The following is a 15,589-nucleotide window of genomic DNA, read 5'->3' as shown; positions in this document are numbered from 1 at the left end:
TGTACACTGTATTAGAATATGTTTACCTAATGAGATCATTCTATTACAGAAAATGTGCTCTTATTTCTTGCCAGAAATGTGTCTACTGCACATAGGGCATATGACATTTTCATGTCTTTGTGGTTTAAGTGTTAGGTCATAATACCCAAGTCATGTGTACATGAAACCTCAGAAAACATGGGTCTAAAAATACCACAAAAGGCCTTACAACCATCTTCGATATCATCCAAGTCAGTCTAATATCACATTGGATGTAATCTCTGCAAGGCCTGATTACTTTTGATCATGAGGCTACAGTGCCTTGAAATTAAATAGTGACTAAATAGTTATGCATCTTGATACAAATGATGGCCAGGGTGGCAGCCATTGTGACAACAGTCTTCAAAAACGAAAATGCCCCCTTTCAACAGCCAGAAAGACCACAGCACCATGTAGAAAACGTTAATCACCTTTATTTTGATTTGTAAAAAAACAAACAAAATTATTAAGACTAGCTTTAATTAATGACCACCGCAATCCTGATCGAGACTAACAATGTGGTGAAAAGTACTGAACCGTCGACCAATGTGTTGGGAGTTTAAGTGAGCAAGCAAGTCTGATAAGGACTGCATCCTCGGGACATCTCAAAATACACAAGTCTCTGGTTGACGGGATAGTGTTTGAAATGATATGTCTTCGTAGCTAGAGGTTAAAACAGTGGAGAAGCCGCCGTAGTTTCTTAATTGCAGTTCCAATCCTTGTATGGGGTCTCAAGAGGAAGATCAATCAGTTTGCCTCATTTTTTGATGCTTCGTCAAAATTCTCCACCAGGTCTGAAGAGAAGAGGAAAACAAAGGATGGTTTCACAGGTTGAAATGATGTAATGTTTCCTCTGAAGCGTCTGATATACTTCCCCTGGCAAACGAATCCTTACCTGGGACATCATCGTCTTCTTCTTCAATATCTTCTGCTTTAGGGGTTTTGCTGTCAAGCACTGCAATAAAAAAATATACAGTTGAAGTCGGAAGTTTACATACACCTTAGCCAAATACATTTAAACTCAGTTTTTCACAATTCCTGACATTTAATCCTAGTAAGAATTCCCTGCCTTAGGTCAGTTTAGGATCACTTTATTTTAAGAATGTGAAATGTCAGAATAATAGTAGAGAATGATTTATTCCAGCTTTTATTTCTTTCATCACATTTCCAGTGGGTCAGAAGTCCACATACACTCAATTAGTATTTGGTAGCATTGCCTTTAAATTGTTTATCTTGGATCAAACGTTTCTGGTAGCCTTCCACAATAAGTTGGGTGAATTTTGGCCCATTCCTCCTGACAGAGCTGGTGTAACTGAGTCAGGTTTGTAGGCCTCCTTGCTCACACATGCATTTTCAGTTCTGCCCACAAATTGTCTATGGGATTGAGGTCAGGGCTTTGTGATGGCCACTCCAATACCTTGACTTTGTTGTCCTTAAGCCATTTTGCCACAACTTTGGAAGTATGCTTGGGGTCATTGTCCATTTGGAAGACCCATTTGCGACCAAGCTTTAACTTCCTGACTGATGTCTTGAGATGTTGCTTCAATATATCCACCAAATTGAATTCCTCATGATGCCATCCATTTTGTGACGTGCACCCCCACAACATGATGCTGCCACCCCCGTACTTCACAGTTGGGATGGTGTTCTTCGGCATGCAAGCCTCCACCTTTTTCCTCCAAACATTATGGTCATTTTTGTTTCATCAGACCAGAGGATATTTCTCCAAAAAGTACAATCTTTGTCCCCATGTGCAGTTGCAAACCGTAGTCTGTGTTTTTAATGGTGGTTTTGGAGCAGTGACTTCTTCCTCGTTTTACTGTAGATATAGATACATTTGAGGTCTTGGCTGATTTCTTTTGATTTTCCCATGATGTCAAGCAAAGAGGAACTGAGTTTGAAGGTAGGCCTTGAAATACATCCACAGGTACACCTCCAATTGATCCAAATTATGTCAATTAGCCTAACAGAAGCTTCTAAAGCCATGAGATCCTGTTCTGGAATTTTCCAAGCTGTTTAAATGCACAGTCAATTTAGTGTATGTAAACTTCTAACCCACTGGAATTGTGACAGTGAATTATAAGTGAAATAATCTGTCTGTAAACAGTTGCTAGAAAGCTTACTTGTGTCACGCACAAAGTAAATGTCTTAACCGACTTGCCAAAACTATAGTTTGTTAACAAGAAATTTGTGGAGTGGTTGAAAAATGAGTTTTAATGACTCCAACCTAAGTGTATGTAAACTTCCGACTTCAATTGTACAGGCCTCAAAATAATCCCCAGTGCATACCGTAACAGAATCTCCCTTTGCAACGGAGAACGTTTGGTTCCTTGTGATTATACCTCAGCTCTAACCTAATGATTTTACATGAGGGCCAACCCACCTTGTCGAGGGAACTGCTCTGCTAGTTTGCGCAGGCTGGTGAGGCTGTCGGCGCCCAGCTGGCTGAGGATGCCCGGCAGCATCTCCGTGAGCTGCTTGGTCTCAGCATGGCCAGTGATAGCGAAAGTGTTGGCCGACAGAGATGCCTGCACTTTGGGGTTGTTGAAGTGGATCACTGAGCCGTCATCCTTGATCATGTTTACCTGGCGACAGTAAGGGGGGGGGGGGGGGGGGGTTTGCTCACTTCAACATTCTACTCCAAGTTTGGTCCACAAAGCCATAGTAGGCTGCAGTCCACGCAAGAGACTTCAACATCTACAGTGCCTTCAAAAAGTATTCACACCCCTTGACCTTCTCCAGATTTTGGGGTGTTATAGTTTGGATTCAATTGAGACTGCGTCACTGGTCTACACACAATACGGCATAATGTCAAAGTGGAACTGTGTTTTTAGAAACGTTTACAAATGTATTAAAAACGAAAAGCTGAAATGTCTTGAGTCAATAAGTATTCAACCTCTGTTATAGCAAGCCTAAATAGGTTAAGGTGTAACGATTTGCTTAACAAATCACATAAGTTGCATGGACTCACTGTGTGCAATAAAAGTGTTAAACATGATTTCTGAATTACTACTTCATCTCTGTACCCCACACATACAATTATCTGTAAGGTCCCTCAGTCGAGCAGTGAGTTTCAAACACAGATTCAATCACAAAGACATTGACTATCCCTTTGAGCATGGTGAAGTTATTAATTACACTTTGGAGGATGTATCAATACACCCAGTCACTACAAAGATACAGGCGTCCTTCCTAACTCTGCCGGCAAGGAAGAAAAGCGTTCAGGGATTTCACTATGAGGACAATGGTGTCTTTAAAACAGTTACAGAGTTTAATGGCTGTGATAGGGGAGAACTGAGGATGGATCAACATTGTAGTTACTCCACAATACTAACCTAATTGACAGCGTGAAAAGGAAGCCTGTACAGATTTTTTTTTTTTTATATTCCGAAACACTAAAGTAATACTTAAAAGAACATGGCAAAGCAATTCACTTTTTATCCTGAATATAAAGTATTCCAATAGATTACTGAGTACCACTCTCCATATAGTGGTGACTGCATCATGTTATGGGTATGATCGTTCAGGACGAAGAAACCCCACAAAAAACAATAGCGCTAAGCACAGACAAAATCCTAGAGGAAAACCTGGTTCAGTCTGCTTTCCACAGGACAATAACCTAAATCACAAGGCTAAATCTACACTGTTGTTGCTTACCAAGAAGACAGTGAATGTTCATGTGGCCAAGTTACAGTTGACTTAACTCTACATGAAAACATATGGCAAGACCTGAAAATGGTTGTCTAGCAATGATCAACAACCAATTTGACAGAGCTTTAAGAATTTTGAAAATAATAGTATGCAAATGTTACTCAATCCAGGAGTGGAAAGCTCTTAGACTTACTGCAAAAGGTGCTTCTACAAAGTATTGACTCAGGGGTGTGAATACTTATGTAAATTAAATATTTTTTTACTTCATTTTCAATACATTACAAAAAGCATGGTTTTCACTTTGTCATTATGGGCCATTGTGTGTAGATGGGTGAGAACCCCCCCTAATTCAATCCATACTGAATTCAGGTTGTAACATCAAAATGTGGAATAAGGGGTATGAATACTTTCTGACGGCAACGTATAAGGGCGGCATTAAACAAACAAAATACAACATTCAAGAACTTAAGATTACACAAAATGTATAATGGTAGCTGTGTTTACCTCTTCAATACCAGCAATGTTGTTGACAGCTAATTTCTTTAACGAACTCTGAAGTTTTTTGTCGTCGGCTGTTGCCGTTCTGTGTACGACCTTCTTCTTCCTACGTGCCGAGCCCTGAAAACAACACAGGGAGATTTAAGAATGTACATCAATAGAGGTTAAATAAAGCAGTGGTGTGCCCAGTGCTCTACCAACCTATCAGGAGTATCCGAAACCATAAGGCTGATGATTAAAAATAAAACATTTGAAAATATAAGTAGTAGGCCTATATTTCATTTAAACAAGTCACCTTAAATGACAAATAATGTTATATTTTAAACAAATTTGAGACTTGTCATTTGATAAAAATGTTATATAGGTCTAACTCATCAAGATTGACTTGATTTAATACACATTTCAACAGAGGCACGTTCAACAGGACGCAATGTTTTGGAATGTTCAGATAGACACGTTAATGTATAACAAACATGCCTCAAACATGTAAAAAAGGGATGGGCAACTTTGATGGGGGACAATAAAAAAATAAAAAAAATCAGAACATATCATGAGGGGCCAGAGTGGCTCATGTGTCTGTGTACCCACATCCATACCCACACATGCAGGCAGAGCCGGCTCTAGCCTTTTGGGGGCACTAAGCTAAATTGAGTTGCCGCCTTGGGCTAATTGAGTGACTGGTTGTGACTGACAAGAGAAAAACTGCTGATGCATAACCAAACCTCGAAATTGAACCCAAGAGTAAGTTGAGACCATGAGAGAATTGTGCAGCACACCCTATAATCACAACGTTTTTCAACTTTTCATTCAAAACAGTAGTTTCTATTGAAATAAAGGTAGAGTCAAACTTCTATAGGTAGGCACGGGACCAAAACAGTGGAGAACTTTATCCTTGCGCTCCAATGCACTTAGTTGTTGCGGAAATTGACCCACTATGCTGTTTACTTAGCGCATCTACGTCATATCACTGACTACCTTTAAACATTGCACACCATTCTGTCCTGCTGAATCTCTAAATATGGAAATTAGCTTACCTTTCCTCCTATCCGGACCTGGGCTTGAAGTTTTGCTAATTTTTCTTGGTTCATGTTTCTACCTGGAAAAATGACAGATGAGTAGGAGTTATAGTTTAACATTTAAACTAGCAACTGAACTGTTTTCAAGTGGAGGCATATGGGTTTTTATCTTGTCAATTATCTACACTAGTATCAGAACAATTTGGTCCAGATGACCAGTTTCATCCATAATTTGACTGGAAGTATTAGGGATTGCATCAACATACATCTGCTGCCAAGCTAACTATCCGAGAAACGCTCAGAGAATGGAGTTCAGCATTCCTCACTTAACTAGCTGCTAGCTATGATAGCCAGCTAACAACTGTACACACTAGGGAACTTATTATGTGAACCTCAATAAGCGAGCTAACTAACCACATTTCACAAGGGGGCATTGTTACTAGCCATCTAACTATAACTACCTACGGAGAACAGTGAAACAAGAACATAGTTACAATTTCAAAAACGAGCCTAATCGACATGCGACATCTTTCACAAAAGGGATGCGGTCTGTTGAAGACGCAAACAAATAGCCAGATATAGCCAGGCTAACCAGACAGACTAGCACGCTAACGCTAGCCAGTGAACAAAATTAAAACAGTGGATTTGCTGGGTATCCTATGAAGTGTCATTGCCTCTTTTCATCTAAGGTACATCGATCCCAGTCAAATATCAAACACAAACGTAATTGTTTACCATAAAACCACTCTAAAATTGACGTAAAAACAATATACCAGACCTGATCCACAAATATCCGAGGAAACATGCGGCAACGAACGATGGGAGGATATGACGAAGAAACTACGTCACCATGTGACTGATATATTATTCGGTGGTGAAACCTGATCTTCTTCTTCTATGGTATATTGGGGATCGCACAATTTAATGTGCATTCCGCCACCTACTGTGCGGGATGGAAACAGGATTCCCCAAAATGTAACAAAATACAAAAATAAACGAGCAAACTAAAATAAATAAATAAACTGAACTAAATCCCAAAACTTTTCTGTAAAATTTTTTTTACATATCGGATCCCTACACAGGGTCAAGGGGAACCTAGCAGGGCGAGTCTTCCGGCGCAATAATTTGTTCTTTTTTTGTTCCAGTTTTCGATACTACTGTTGTCCATTCATAACATTCATCTTCACAAATTTTGTCCGACGCGCTGCTTGATTCGAAATCATCATCCAATCCTCCGTCTTCGACAAACCCATTTCTTCTTCTTCGAGTGGTTTTTCAGCCGTCTGGACGTTTTGTTGCGTATTGCCATAGAGTTTCTAAACCCAGATGCGCAACATTGCAAGACTTCAGGGAAAAAACTTGCGAAAACAGACCAAACATCCAAGCCGGTGTTTGGGGTTTAAGAAGTAAATGAGAGAAGTGAACAAATATTTTTCTCGAAATCTGAAGGCACAACCTAGATTCGAGCAAACGGCTTAAGTAATTGAACATGTTATTACTCCAACCTTGTGAAATTGACAAACTGACACGTTTTCATTTTCCTCAAAAATAACTTTATATTGAAAGAGTGCCTTTGGTTGGACGGCTTGCAAATGCGCAATTCGGGGCAGGACGACCGTTAGAGCCGATGACATGTTGCTACGCAACAGTTTAGCTAGCCAATGGCTGCATTCCAAACACTGAAAAGACACACCCTCTCCCCTCAAATTAAGTGGACACTTCTGACGAGTTTAGCTTGCAGGGCAGAAATTCGTTCATCCCGCGACGATTGTGTTTTCAGCCATCGGTAGCTTGTGGGTGCTTTATATGCGCTACAGTCAATTATGATTGCATGTCTACTTATATTAACTATATAATTATTAATATTCGCCTACTAGCATTGTTACCCATCGCTCCACAAAAGCCGCGGCCCTTGCAGAGCAAAGGGAACAATTACTTCAAGGTCTCAGAGCCAGTGGCAGTTCTAGACCATTTCAACTGCGGGGGCCAAGCTGGGGCCAGTTGTACTGTTAGAGGGGCCAGTTACATTAGACGTTATTGTTGTCATATCGTTTTCTTCACTGCATAGCAGGCATTAGCAGGCAAAAGACCATGTTCATAATCATTCAACAATTTATTTGCATTTCCATTATAATAATCATTTGCATTACATATTCAGTATCAGGTCACATCAAATCAAATTTATTTATATAGCCCTTCTTACATCAGCTGATATCTCAAAGGGCTGTACAGAAACCCAGCCTAAAACCCCAAACAGCAAGAAATGCAGAGAAAGCCTAGAAAGGCCAAAACCTAGGAAGAAACCTAGAGAGGAACCAGGCTATGAGGGTTGGCCAGTCCTCTTCTCGCTGTGCCGGGTGGAGATTATAACAGCACATGGCCTAGATGTTCAAATGTTCATAAATGTCCAGCATTGTCAAATAATAATAATCATAGTAGTTGTCGAGGATGCAACAAGTCAGTAACACAAGAGTAAGTGTCAGTTGGCTTTTTCATAGCCGATCTTTGAGAGTATCTCTACCGCTCCTGCTGTCTCTAGAGAGTTGAAAACAGCAGGTCTGGGACAGGTGAATAGGTCAGGGTTCCAGCAGGTCTGGGACAACAGGTCTGGGACAGGTAGCACGTCCGGTGAACAGGTCAGGGTTCCATTGCTGCAGGCAGAACAGTTGGAACTGGAGCAGCAGCACGGCCAGGTGAACTGGGGACAGCAAGGAGTCATCAAGCCAGGTAGTCCTGAGGCATGGTCCTAGGGCTCAGGTCCTCCGAGAGAGAGAAAGAAAGAAAGAGAAAGAGAGAATTAGAGAGAGCATATTTAAATTCACACAGGACACCGGAAAAGACAAGAGAAATACTCCAGATGTGACAGACTGACCCTAGCCCGCTGACACATAAACTACTGCAGCATAAATACTGGAGGCTGAGACAGGAGGGGTCAGGAGACACTGTGGCCCCATCCGATGAAACACCCGGACAGGGCCAAACAGGTAGGATATAACCCCACCCACTTTGCCAAAGCACAGCCTCCACACCACTGGAGGGATATCTCCAACCACCAACATACCATCCCGGGACAAGGCCGAGTATAGCCCACAAAGATCTCCGCCACGGCACAGCCCAAGGGGGGGGCGCCAACCCAGACAGGAAGACCACGTCAGTGACTCAACCCACTCAAGTGACGCACCCCTCCCAGGGACGGCATGGAAGAACACCAGTAAGCCAGTGACTCAGCCCCCGTAATAGGGGTAGAGGCAGAGAATCCCAGTGGAAAGAGGGGAAACCGGCCAGGCAGAGACAGCAAGGGCGGTTCGTTGCTCCAGCCTTTCCGTTCACCTTCACCCTCCTGGGCCAGACTACACTTAATCATAGGACCTACTGAAGAGATGTGTCTTCAGTAAAGACTTAAAGGTTGAGACTGAGTCTGCGTCTCTCACATGGGTAGGCAGACTATTCCATAAAAACGGAGCTCTATAGGAGAAAGCCTCCAGCTGTTTGCTTAGAAATTCTAGGAACAATTAGGAGGCCCGCGTCTTGTGACCGTAGCGTACGTGTAGGTATGTACGGCAGGACCAAATCGGAAAGATAGGTAGGAGCAAGCCCATGTAATGCTTTGTAGGTTAGCAGTAAAACCTTGAAACCAGCCCTTGCCTTAACAGGAAGCCAGTGTAGGGAGGCTAGCACTGAAGTAATATGATCAAATTTGTTGGTTCTAGTCAGGATTCTAGTAGCCGTGTTTAGCACTAACTGAAGTTTATTTAGTGCTTTATCCGGGTAGCCGGAAAGTAGAGCATTGCAGTAGTCCAACCTAGAAGTAACAAAGGCATGGATTAATTTTTCTGCGTCATTTTTGGACAGAAAGTTTCTGATTTTTGCAATGTTACGTAGATGGAAAAAAGCTGTCCTTGAAACAGTCTTGATATGTTCTTCAAAAGAGAGATCAGGGTCCAGAGTAACGCCGAGGTCCTTCACAGTTTTATTTGAGACGACTGTACAACCATCCAGATTAATTGTCAGATTCAACAGAAGATCTCTTTGTTTCTTGGGACCTAGAACAAGCATCTCTGTTTTGTCCGAGTTTGAGAGTAGAAAGTTTGCAGCCATCCACTTCCTTATGTCTGAGACACAGGCTTCTAGCGAGGGCAATTTTGGGGCTTCACCATGTTTCATTGAAATGTACAGCTGTGTGTCATCCGCATAGCAGTGACATTTAACATTATGTTTTTGAATGACATCCCCAAGAGGTAAAATATATAGTGAAAACAATAGTGGTCCTAAAACGGAACCTTGAGGAACACCGAAATTTACAGTTGATTTGTCAGAGGACAAACCATTCACAGAGACAAACTGATATCTTTCCGACAGATAAGACCTAAACCAGGCCAGAACTTGTCCATGTAGACCAATGTGGGTTTCCAATCTCTCCAAAAGAATGTGGTGATCGATGGTATCAAAAGCAGCACTAAGATCTAGGAGCACGAGGACAGACGCAGAACCTCGGTCTGACGTCATTAAAAGGTTATTTACCACCTTCACAAGTGCAGTCTCAGTGCTATGATGGGGTCTAAAACCAGACTGAAGCATTTCGTGTACATTGTTTGTCTTCAGGAAGGCAGTGAGTTGATGCGCAACAGCTTTTTCAAATTTTTTTGAGAGGAATGGAAGATTCGATATAGGCCAATAGTTTTTTATAATTTCTGGGTCAAGATTTGGCTTTTTCAAGAGAGGCTTTATTACTGCCACTTTTAGTGAGTTTGGTACACATCCGGTGGATAGAGAGCCGTTTATTATGTTCAACATAGGAGGGCCAAGCACAGAAAGCAGCTCTTTCAGTAGTTTAGTTGGAATAAGGTCCAGTATGCAGCTTGAAGGTTTAGAGGCCATGATTATTTTCATCATTGTGTCGGCGCATCAACTGTATTCTCCGGTTTTCAGCAAATTCATCTAGACTCAAGGACTTTGCCCTCCTTGACTCAATACTTAATACACCTAAATTTCTTAATCTGTCATCTGACATTGTGGACCTGAGATGCATTTTCACCAGCTTTAGTGCAGAAAAACTCCGTTCACAAGAAGCAGTACTAACAGGGATTGAAACAGCCATCTTGCACAGTTTAAAGAGCTCAAAGAAAACTTCTTTATAAGACTCAATGAATAATGCCAGCTCTACTACACTGGAGGGTCTCTGCATGCCACTCTGTATTTTCCTTTCTAAAATTCTTCTGAACTGATGTAGTTCATGCCCCAAGTCCTCAATATTTGATTCATACATTCTAGCAAATGGAAACAGGGACTTCTCTTTGAGAAACACAACACTTGTAGGGTTTAGAGTTTGGATGCCATTCATTATGTCACAGTTTTTGCTAGGGAACCTTCTGTTAAGCTCATTGAGCATATGATCTAAAACAGGATAGAAAAGGGTTGTACGAAAACTGCCTTTTTCTTGTTCTGAATCGGACCTCTGACACACTGTACTGAGTACACAGTCTCCATTAAATTGAGAGCTTAGTTTTTTTGGTTGTTTTGCAGGGGGGTGTATTGCAGTATCACATTGCTCAGCTGTGTTCAACACTTCATTCCATAGGTCACCAAAAAATGACTCATCCCTGTAGTCATTCAAAGTTTGAACTAAAGCTTCAACTAAATCAACAGCCTTTGACAGGTCAAGTGATGAAGACTGTAGCATATCTGATAGGAATTTTGCTTCTCCGAACACTTTATGGAGTGTAACAAGGCACACAATGAATTGTGAATCTATCTGTGCAAGCAGACCTCGTGCCTCAACAGATCTGTCCCCATTGTGTTCTTGGACTATGTCTTGCAGGACTCGTTTAATGGCAGGTAATCTATCCATAATAGTATGTAGAGCCATATATCGACATGCCCAGCGAGTGTCACTTAGTCTCTGAAGCTCTCTAGGTGCACCTGGGTACATCTCTTTTTGTATGCTAAGCCATTTTTGATGCACATATGACCCAGATGTGAAGACGTAAAGTCTTTCTAGTAAGGAGAAGAACTGTCCTACCTCAGGGACAGCTTTGAATGTATCCACTAAAACTAAGTTTAGACAGTGTGCACTGCAGTGGATGTAAAAGGCATGCTTTGCTTGTTCTTTAATGCGTGCCTGGATGCCTGAATGCTTGCCACTCATAACGGAAGCGCCGTCATATGCTTGGCCTACTAGGTTGTTTTTGTGTTCAAGACCATGACTTTCTAATATGTGTATGATTTTGTCAGTAAGCCCTGCTGCATCTAGTCGATCAGCCAATTCAAAGTGGAGAAAGCTCTCATGGACAGCTCCTCTGAAATAGTACCTGAGTACTAGAGATATCTGCTCCTTTATTTTTACATATTTTGTTTCGTCTGCCATTATGCTAAAGACCTCACTGTCTTTCACTTCTATAATTTTTATTCGAACCATGTCTGCCAAACAACTCAGAACCTCATTCTGAATCTCTTAGCTTGTATATTTTGCATTATGAATGGAAGTCAACCTTTTTTTCACAGTTGTGTCATGCTTAGCTATTGTTTCTAGGATTGCCATGAAGTTCCCTTTATTATCTGACTCTGCAGACTCATCGTGTCCTCTTTGTGCAATATTTTGTGTGGCTGTAAGTAGTAGTACTTCTCCTATTGTTTTAATATAGTCCCGATTTTCTTGAACCTGTTTGTTGTGTTCCTTGTTTAGGGCATTTACCAGTGCTGCATTACTTTTTACAGCTTTCTGATAGACTCTCCATGTAATCATTGCTTGTTTGTGTCGCTCAGACCTTGCATGAATTGCAAATCATCCCCTGTATGTAAGTTGCCTTCTTCCAGTTGTTAAAACCCAATTGTGAATCAAATACAGACTCTGAGACTTTGGGAGGGCTAAAATGCCTGCAGGCGTAACAAAACACAGAGACAGATTTTTTTGAATATTCAAGCCAGGGGTGGATATGGTACCAGGCCGCCTTGAAGCTCCTCCTCCGGTCCCCCATCAGAGTTCTTGGGTATATGATCATCATTGGCTGCACTGGTAGTTCCTCCCGGGATTTGCTGATATCTGCCAAAGAAAAAAATCTATAATTAAAAGTATCTATTTGGGTAATTTTAGATATACCATTGCCATCAGGCAACTTCTGAAATCCATCTGATGTCTATATCACAAGCCGAATAGCATGTTGAATAAGAATTCATTTCAATCACAAACCGACTCATTTCTATACACCATATAAACTGACTAATTGCACTGCTTTACAAGTAACCACAGATTTATTCAACATCACAAACCCAATGGTCCACTGCTTGTGGACGCACGAGGCTCCTCCGTTGGTGTCTCACTCTCAGTCTCCCCATCTGTCTCACTTTCCTGCTGTACTATGCCTTCACTCTCAGTCTCTCCAATGGACAAGTCTTCCTGCTCTCTCCCTGCAGGCTCTCTGCTCTCTCTCGCTCAGAGTAAGTGACGTCACCGATTGAAACGCTATTAGCGCGCACCCCGCTAACTAGCTAGCCATTTCACATTGGTTACACTCACCCCCCACCTTTGACCTCCTTTTCCGCAGCAACCAGTGATCCGGGTCAACAGCATCAATGTAACAGTTTAGCTTCCGTCCCTCTCCTCGCCCCTACCTGGGCTCGAACCAGGGACCCTCTGCACACATTGACAACAGCCACCCTCGAAGCATCGTTACCCATCGCTCCACAAAAGCCGCGAATTGAATTATGGGGCGTTTCAGGCCCCGAAGTGAACGTAATTGTACACTCACAAACTCCATTAAAAACGAGGACTGAGGGCTTACGTTGCAAACTTCCCTTGCTTGCCTAATCATTTGGACCGACGGCTGCGGGGATTCCCCCAAGGGCTGAGGGTTTAGGGCCAAGGTCTGTCAACTTTGAGTTTGGAATGCAGCCAATGTCTCCAAGACATTGCCTACAAGTGTGATCGGGGATTTCTATTGGAAAAGCAGTTTTAGCCTATCTTTATACTATTTTTTGGTATTGCTGCCTTTCACAGTTTGAAAAGTGCATTTCACATATGTTCACAAAAAAAGGGAAAAGAGAAATGGGGAAAGTCATGAACCCTCCTACCGTATGGGAGTGATATACAGGGGGGGGGGGGGGGGTCTGTCAGAAAAAACATTTTGAAAAGCTTTGTGTGTTAAAACGCAATCAAACAGAACTATTCTAACAAGTCTCTATAAATCACTTCCTCATAACTGCAAATTAATTTGAACTTAATTTTTATTACCTGTCAACATAGTCTAGGCCTACTTCCAAAAGACTTCAAATTCACAGTTTGAACATAAAAGGCAATTTGTAGAAAAATGTATATAATTTAGTTTATACTAAAGGGATCATTGAACTTGTAGCCTATATTGTTTTTCAAGTAGGAAAGAGTAGATATAGCAATACAAAGTTTCAACAATACAATGAATGTGTTTTCATTTACGTACGTTTTTCACCAATGCCGATCTTTGGCATGCTTATTGTTGGCATGATGGTTAACACAAACACAAGATCTGCACATTTTATTTTTTACTCAAGAACACATCATTAATTTATTAATCACAAATCTCAAACCACTTGAGCCTTGGGATCGGAAAACAATTCCAGGCCATGTTTCAACACAGATGAGGCATTTACAGTCAAGTTATACTGCAGTGACTTGATATATGTCACACTGCACTGATGTGACTTTCATTGGAAACTTTTGTGCATTCTGTTTCAGCTGTATACATAGTCCATAAATATACATAATGTGACGTCAACACGGTTTAAGTAAACACTTTAAAATTAAAATGATCCTCTTAAATCCTTTTAAAACTACGGAAAGGAGAGAGGTGATCAACTCATCATCAGATGAGCTAAACTGACTGGGCTGTAAGTGGTAAGCAGGCTGAGCACCCATGGTGAGAGAATCACTTCTAAAAATGTCTTAATACAGAATATTTGTTGTACAAAAAGTACAACATTTTATTCAAAAATATATATACATTTTAGTAATTTAGCAGACGCTCTTATCCAGGCGACTTACAGTTAATGCATTCGTCTTAAGATAGCTAGGTGGGACATCCACATAACACAGGCATAGGAGGATTATTTAAGATACTGTTTGAAGTGGTAGGGTTTCAGATGTTTTCGAAAGATGGGCAGGGCCTCTGCTGTCCTAGCTTCAGGAAGAAGCTGGTTCCACCATTGGGGTGCCAGGACAGAGAAAATGTTGGACTGGGCTGAGAGGGAGCTGCCCTCCCGTAGGGGTGGGAGGGCCAAGAGACCTGAGGTAGCAGAACGGAGTACTCTCAGTTAGAACAGACAGACACATGAATCCCAAATGTGTCAAAAACAAATTTTACATCAGTCCACAGCACCGCAGCAGGTCAAAGAGATAGGCCAACCATCTGCAAGACACAACAGCAACCTCAACGGCCGGGCCAGCCAGAAAAGTCTCTTCAGAATTCAAAACCCATCTTTTCACGTGGTAACAACGCAATAGCTGCAATATTGGGATTCCAGAAGACTGTGAAACAGAACTTTTAGCTTCACCGGAGGAACACCTGCTGAGTTGATGTTTCAGATTGATTGGCAGTCTCTCACTGACTGATAGCGAGCTTGAAACAATCAATTGGCCTTGTCATTCTGCACAGGCTCTAAGGGTTCTGAGGAACTCTAGAGCAGCAGATGTCTTTAGTTCTGAGCAACTGCATCTATCATAATACTGCTGAAAATCACAGTGAAGACTCAAGAAAACAACATTGACAGCTAGTGCTGATTGTAGAGTTCATCCTTTCAAGGTCAGGTGGTACTGTACAGTAGTAGGTTAGCTAGAAACAACTGTCAATGGGGCCAACTCAGGGGTCCATATTCGTCCAGGCATTAATTGTGTGTCAATGATAAGCAACATGCCTGTTGCCAGTTTCTGTGTGCCTCATGAATGCGCAATACACTGCGTGCACAATTATTAGGCAAATTGTATTCCTCAGTCTTCATTTTATTGTTGAACAAACACAATGCTCTTAGTCAATTCAAAATGTTATTGAACCTCTAACCTGAATGTTTAACAAAGGAAATCTGAGTTTTCTTTTTCTCAGGGCAATATATACGTGTGCACAATTATTAGGTAACTATCAGTGTGCAGAATTCTTAGGCAACTAAATTACTAAAATAATTTCTCCCAACTCACTTGCTTATTCTCAATTTTTTGAGTAAGTGCAACAAATAAGTAACAAAAAAATGACAATTAAATAACAGTTTTGGCCTTTCAAAAATATTCCGGAAACATTATAGCCACCCATCTTTTCAGTAACTGCCATGAGCCTTCCATCCATGGAGTCTGTCAGTTTCTTGATCTGTTCACTATCAACTTTCGCTGAAGCAGCAACCACAGCCTCCCAAATGCTGTTGAAAGAGGTGTATTGTCTTCCGTCACT

At 41.5% G+C, this 15,589-nt stretch overlaps 1 protein-coding gene across 1 annotated transcript; it reads right to left on the bottom strand.

The window, feature by feature from the left end:
- Positions 1–436: 436 nt before the first annotated feature.
- On the bottom strand, positions 437–6,048 carry LOC106613544 (transcription factor BTF3 homolog 4). Its single transcript, XM_014215918.3, has 6 exons — positions 5,962–6,048; positions 5,202–5,263; positions 4,174–4,287; positions 2,402–2,603; positions 914–973; positions 437–812 (listed from the first exon to the last, which is right to left on the bottom strand). The coding sequence occupies exons 2-6, from the start codon at positions 5,253–5,255 to the stop codon at positions 766–768; spliced, it is 477 nt and encodes a 158-aa protein (XP_014071393.1). The 5' UTR covers positions 5,256–5,263; positions 5,962–6,048; the 3' UTR covers positions 437–765.
- Between the last annotated feature and the right edge of the window lie 9,541 nt (positions 6,049–15,589).

This window comes from Salmo salar, chromosome 10, assembly GCF_965601325.2.
Source record: "Salmo salar chromosome 10, fSalSal1, whole genome shotgun sequence".
NCBI lineage: Eukaryota > Metazoa > Chordata > Actinopteri > Salmoniformes > Salmonidae > Salmo > Salmo salar.
The sequence above is the reverse complement of the archived record's forward strand: the minus strand, read 5'-3'. Positions and strand labels throughout refer to the sequence as shown.